This window comes from Arachis hypogaea, chromosome 6, assembly GCF_003086295.3.
Source record: "Arachis hypogaea cultivar Tifrunner chromosome 6, arahy.Tifrunner.gnm2.J5K5, whole genome shotgun sequence".
Taxonomy (NCBI): Eukaryota; Viridiplantae; Streptophyta; class Magnoliopsida; order Fabales; family Fabaceae; genus Arachis; species Arachis hypogaea.
In genome coordinates this window covers 6274261-6280253 of record NC_092041.1, presented here as the reverse complement: position 1 = coordinate 6280253, position 5993 = coordinate 6274261, and the positions used below count along the sequence as shown (strand labels likewise).

Below are 5993 nucleotides of genomic sequence, written 5' to 3'. Positions count from 1 at the left end.
AAATTCCATCGGCTGCAGATCGGACCATGCGATTTGTGAAGCAAAATTTCATGACCAAAGAACTCGCATGGTCCGAGTTGTGTACTCTGAGTTTTTTCAATTTTTTAACACAAATCGGAGGGTCTGATTTGTGTACTCCCACAATTTTAAAAAACACCAAAAATTACCATGTTAAAGTATATCACTTATTTTACTTTCATATCAAAATTTTTTTGCCTACATCTTCACGTCAGTAACTATCATCATTTACATTATTTTTCTCATAGGTTTCTTTCTTTAGTTTGAATTCAATTAAATACTAATATAGTTACATAACTTGTTTAAATAATAGAGCGAAGGATCGTAGAGAGCTTGGGTGACACGAATGGTATATAAGCCGTTGAGTTTACTTAGAAAACTCTCTTAGATTCCAAACGTGTCCGGTCCCCACTTCTTCTTTCTCCCATTGCTCCAATGGGGAAACTTTTCTGGCTTGCCATTGCGATTGCGATAGGACTTGTTTTAAGCAACTGGGTTCATGGCTTTCAAGGATATGAATATCACCACTTCAATGAAACAGAACCCTCATTGCTGGAGGCTCATGAATCATCTTTGTTTCAGAGCAATACTCTCTTCGTGGGACTCACCCTTATTCATACTGCAGCTGCCAAAGGAGCAGGTACACTTTCCACAATTCGTTTGTTAACTAGTTTCCTTTCTTTGTATGCATGCTAACACAACAACCGTGCAAGTCTATATATAAAAGAAGGTAAAAATTCAGGTGCAGTCGACTTCACGTGAAGTTGATACATGAAAACTGTTAAGATGAAAATTTAGTTAAATCAATTAAATCATCTAACGGTTCTTAAAGTATTAACTTTATGTGAAGTCGACCATAAAAGAAACAAGACTAGTTTAGTTTAGTTCACGTAAAGTTTTGTTGCGTCTGGCAGTGTGCTTGGATGGATCTTTACCTGCTTATCATTTGCATCGGGGTTATGGATCAGGAGCAAACAGCTGGCTTATTAATTTAGAGGTTTCACTTCATTCATCTTTCTAATTCTTCTGCTAAGTTACATGAATTTACCGATTAAGTGTTTGTGCAGGGAGGTGGATGGTGTAACAGCATTAGAACATGTGTTTATCGCAAGAGAACACGGCGTGGATCATCCACATTTATGGAAAAGGAGATTCCTTTTACGGGAATACTGAGCAACAAAGCTGAAGAAAACCCAGGTCACCATTTAATTCAACTACTGTCTGAACTCAACCGCTCAAACTTTTCTGTATTAGCAGTGTAATCTGTTGCACTTGCACATGGCTGCAGATTTTTTCAATTGGAACAGAGTAAAGATTCGTTATTGTGATGGAGCATCATTTACCGGTGATAGTGAAGACAAGGTAGTGTTTGATATACCAAGTGCATGTTTGTTTGCTTTATCTTGATTTAACAATAGCTCACTTGAAATTCATGTACTATCTCAGACAGCAGAGCTACAATTCAGAGGACAGAGGATTTGGGCAGCCGCAATAGAAGATTTGATGTCCGAGGGAATGCGCTTCGCCGAGCAGGTTGTACTTGATATTAGAAAGAAACCATTGACCAACACAGATGCTAAATTATCTTTAACAAATAAATTTTAATAATTCATATATGCAAACTCTCAAAAAATTGAGTGCAAACTGTACTATAAGTGCAAATTATTACTGACCAGGCCAAAAATATTAATATTTACTGGTCATATAGCATTGCTCAAGTTAAATATTGTTTCTTTCCATTAACTAATTAATTTGGTTTAGGCTCTTCTCTCCGGATGCTCTGCCGGTGGCTTGGCTACTATCATACACTGCGACGGATTTCGCAACCTCTTTCCTAGGACCACCACAGTGAAGTGTCTTAGTGATGCCGGATTGTTTCTTGATGCGTAAGTAATCGTTGTAGTAGTTTCCTGCTTTCAATGGCGTTTCCACCATGCTTAATTCTTTTTTATTACAGAATTGATATATCTGGTGGCCATACCCTCAGAAATTTCTACACCGGTGTCGTAGGATTGCAGGTATCACATTAGCTGTGTGGAGACCAATGTCTATATACTATAGCATGAAAGCATAATGTGTTAAGAAATCACAATCTTAATCACTCTTCTTTTGTGAATTCAACTTGGAAAACCTTTCTTCAGTGACAATTGTGATATGTTAAATGTTTTCAGGGAGCACAGAAGAATTTGCCAGAGATATGTACTAATCATCTTGACCCCACATCGGTAACTGCTGTTTTTCTTTCTCTCTTAACAATAGTTAATTAGACATATTGGTTTTTTATTGAGTTAATACTCAATTTAGTCCTCAGAATATAAGGTTAGACTTAAAATAATTTCTAAAATTATTATAATTGACTTAATTTGAAGTTGAACTCTAAAACTTGCGTTAGTCTTTGAGTTAATCTTCGTTAATGTCGTATTAATTTTGCAAGTTAACTAGCAACAATTTGGATTCTTCACCTAGATTTTATATAATTGAAATCTATTAGAGTATTTCGAAACTTAATTGGCTCCTTAAAATTCTCACGAAAACAATAATAACAAGTTCAATTATAAAATTTGAGGTTCTAAGAATAGCTGTCAAGTTTATCTGAATTTTAATAAACTTCGATTGTATAGAACCTGGACGAGAAGTTCAAATCACCGTTAATTAATATACTAAATCAAACACCATTAATAAAGATCAATTCATAAACTAATTCGAATTATGATTGTAAATTTGAAGAACCAATTTGGATCAACTGAAATTTTAAGGCTCAATTTGAGTTCAGCCTCAAATTTCAAGGAACAAATTAAATATTAACTCGTTTTTCATTTGAAGGATTATGCTGAGTCTGTGTTCAATTGCTTTTTAAGTGCTTCTTCCCCCAGAACTTGATTGCGAGTGTGAGAACCCCGCTATTCATTCTCAATGCTGCTTATGATTCATGGCAGGTAAATCATATAATATCTATCTTTAAAGTTACTATTCATGAATTTGTTTATATGTGAAGATGATAACTGAGTTTGATGGCTTGATATGTTTGATTCCACTGCTTAATATAAAAACATCTTTATATGGGTAATTACGTTAAATTAATTCTAGAAAGATCCATGTGTATATATATTTTGATCAGATCCAATCGAGTATAGCGCCTCCATCAGCAGATCCACATGGATATTGGCATGATTGCAGATTAAACTATGCTAAATGTACTACATCACAAATCCAATTCCTTCAAGGTGATCGATATAAATATATTTACGAGAGAGGTTGAGACTTGAGAGTTTGATTAAGAGTTTTGAGTGCGTAAACAGGATTCAGGATTCACATGCTGAACATTATAAAAGAGTTCTCAAGATCATACAAGAATGGATTGTTCATCAATTCATGTTTCTCTCACTGCCAATCGGAGAGGCAGGACACATGGTTCGCTGAAAATTCTCCAATAGTCAAGAACAAGGTGAGAAACGAATGTAACAGTAATACATTGAGCTTATCATTAATTAATTAATTAATTAGCATGGATGGATGCAGGTAATTGCTGTGGCTGTTGGAGATTGGTATTTCGAGCGCGCAGGTGTGAAGGTGATTGATTGTCCTTACCCTTGTGATAACACGTGTCACCATCTCGTATTCAGATCATGACCCCAATTTCATTCTCATCATCTACATCAATTCAATTCTTGCCCAAATATTAATCAGCCAACAACATGTACCACATGATACATACACACATCTCATGTATACATTCAGTATTTGGAAATCAATTTTAATAAGTCCTAAATACTTTATATTAGTATTAACCAATGTTAGCAAGAATATATATCTCCACATGTAAATATGGTCGAGAGAAACTTGTAAGGGATTATCAGTAAGAGCTCTTTATGGCATTAGTAGGAGGAACAGCGGAATACAATTCTTGTGAGTTCTCAAAGCAAAGGTTGATGAAAATTTCAGAGTCTAACTCTACAGGACCAAAAACTATGAGTATTTTCACATTTGTATGTACTTCAAAGAATTTGTGTCAATAAATCTCAATATTTTGTTTGGTGCAAAATGGGAGACAGAAATTCAAACAAGAATGAAACTCTAATTTAATTTGCATAAAAGATAAAGTTAGAATTAATTAATTGAAATGAGGGTATTTTAAGTATAAAATGTTATTAAAGTTTTAGTCTCTATCTCTTAAAATTTTAATCTCCTATATCCTTTTTTTTTTTGGAAGTACCGAAATACTGAAGTTTTGAAAATAGAGACAGAAATTTTAATACCAGTCTCTAAACCAACAAACATAATACTGAGTTTCATTCTCTCAATCTCTGTCTCAGTATCTCAAAACAAACGCTACCTAAGGCTTTTTTATTTTGAATGAGGTTTCAAGCCAGTTTCATAAGAATGGTACGCAGTGTTTAATACTACGGGTTTCAAATGTTGGTAGTACGAAAAATTCTAAATATTATTTAGTAATTATTTGAGGCACATATCATTCATGTCTCTGTATCTCCATTGGCCAAGATCAGATCAACTTCTTTTTTGAGTTTATAGATTCTGTCCCAGCTAACAAGGTGAGTTGTCCTTGTTTATGTCTCCAGATAAAATTCCCACAAATTTTGTTAATTTTCTCACAAACATTAATTATAATTTTGGTAGTATATATATGCATGATAAAAGTGTGAAGAAAATCCAAATCAATTTAGAAGCAAGATAATCAAATTGTGGCTTCATATACAAGTGGTAGAAGTTTGAACAAAGATAGTTGGTCAAGATTGTTTTAAGTAAAGTTATCATCACTTTTTTCTTTGTCATATTTTATAACGAAGTATTTATGTTTGTTGTATTAGTAGATGTAGACATTAAGATAAACATGTTAATTCCTTTATAATTTGTATCAATTTTGTTCATCCACTTCCACCCTCCCTTAGCTTACTTACTCTTCTGTTACCTAACACATAGAGTTAAAATTATAGTCTTCCCACGCCTTCATTCAATCAGTTATAATAAATTGATGGATGAAGATCTTCTAAAAAAAAAAAATTAGTAAAGTGATAAAATAAAAATTAAAATAATGAGATATATATTTTTTAAAAATTATAAATTAATAATATCTTTATTTTACTACTTTAGCAACTTTTTTATTTTAGAGGATTCATATATCTCTAAGCAACTCACTTCAACATTTTTTTAGGAAAATTCTGATTGTTTTGATATAGTGCAAAATTTTGAAGAATGTTTTTAATCACTATAAATAGCCTGGCTAGTGCAAGTTTTAAAAAAATAAAATAAAAGATGAGATTTTTTTTTTTTTGAAACAAAGGAAGCTCAACACATTAAAGTGGAGCAAATAAAAGAAAGAAGAAGACACAGAACCAGCTACCAACAAATCAACCAACCCCTACTATCCCCAGTACTCTCATCCTCCCCAGGATCACCACCACTCCATTCCGTGTAGCTCATCAACGTCCTTGTGTGTATGACCTCCAGGCTTGCTCTTACATTCTTGAAGATTCGTGCATTCCGTTCCAACCAGATGTTCCAAATCACTGCAAAGAACACTGTCATCCACATCTTCTGCCCCTGTTGTCTATTATGCATTCCATGCCAACTCTCAAACATTTCTTTAACAGTTCCGGGAATCACCCACTCCCTTCCTAGTAACCTCAGCCACTTGCACCACACCTGCCATGTTACCTCACACCTAAGGAATAAATGCTCAACAGATTCTAATTCCTTGGTACACAGTACACACATACTATCCCCCAGAATGTTGACTCCTAGTTTAGTCAGCCGCTCCTTGGTGTTAACTCTACCCACTAGCACAAACAACCCAAAGAGCTCAATCCTCGGAGGGACGAAACCTTTCCAAATGGAACTCGTGAAGCTATAACTCGTTATCTCAACTGATAATGTCTCCGCTTGTATAGCCTGGATCACAGAACTAGTAGAGAAAATACCTTTATTTTCAAACTTCCACACCACACTGTCCTCCCTAC

At 34.4% G+C, this 5993-nt stretch overlaps 1 protein-coding gene across 2 annotated transcripts; it reads left to right on the top strand.

Annotated features, from left to right (window-relative positions):
- The first annotated feature begins 353 nt into the window (after positions 1-353).
- Positions 354-4060, top strand: LOC112695630 (pectin acetylesterase 12). Of its 2 annotated transcripts, XM_025748047.3 has the most exons (12): positions 356-658; positions 933-1015; positions 1086-1215; positions 1307-1380; positions 1465-1551; positions 1780-1904; positions 1976-2036; positions 2190-2243; positions 2877-2954; positions 3137-3242; positions 3318-3463; positions 3538-4060. In XM_025748047.3, the coding sequence occupies exons 1-12, from the start codon at positions 454-456 to the stop codon at positions 3646-3648; spliced, it is 1260 nt and encodes a 419-aa protein (XP_025603832.1). In that variant the 5' UTR covers positions 356-453; the 3' UTR covers positions 3649-4060. The 2 variants fall into 2 exon arrangements, with proteins under 2 accessions (XP_025603833.1, XP_025603832.1); XM_025748048.3 differs by lacking the exon at positions 933-1015 and having other exon boundaries at positions 354-658.
- Positions 4061-5993: the final 1933 nt, after the last annotated feature.

Excerpts from the sequence above, each read along its gene's own strand:
- LOC112695630 (XM_025748047.3), top strand. The coding sequence starts at position 454 with ATGGGGAAACTTTTCTGGCTTGCCATTGCGATTGCGATAGGACTTGTT. Across the intron at positions 1,216-1,306 it reads CAAAGCTGAAGAAAACCCAG|ATTTTTTCAATTGGAACAGA; the intron begins GTCACCATTTAA and ends ACATGGCTGCAG. Across the intron at positions 2,244-2,876 it reads ATCATCTTGACCCCACATCG|TGCTTCTTCCCCCAGAACTT; the intron begins GTAACTGCTGTT and ends TTGCTTTTTAAG.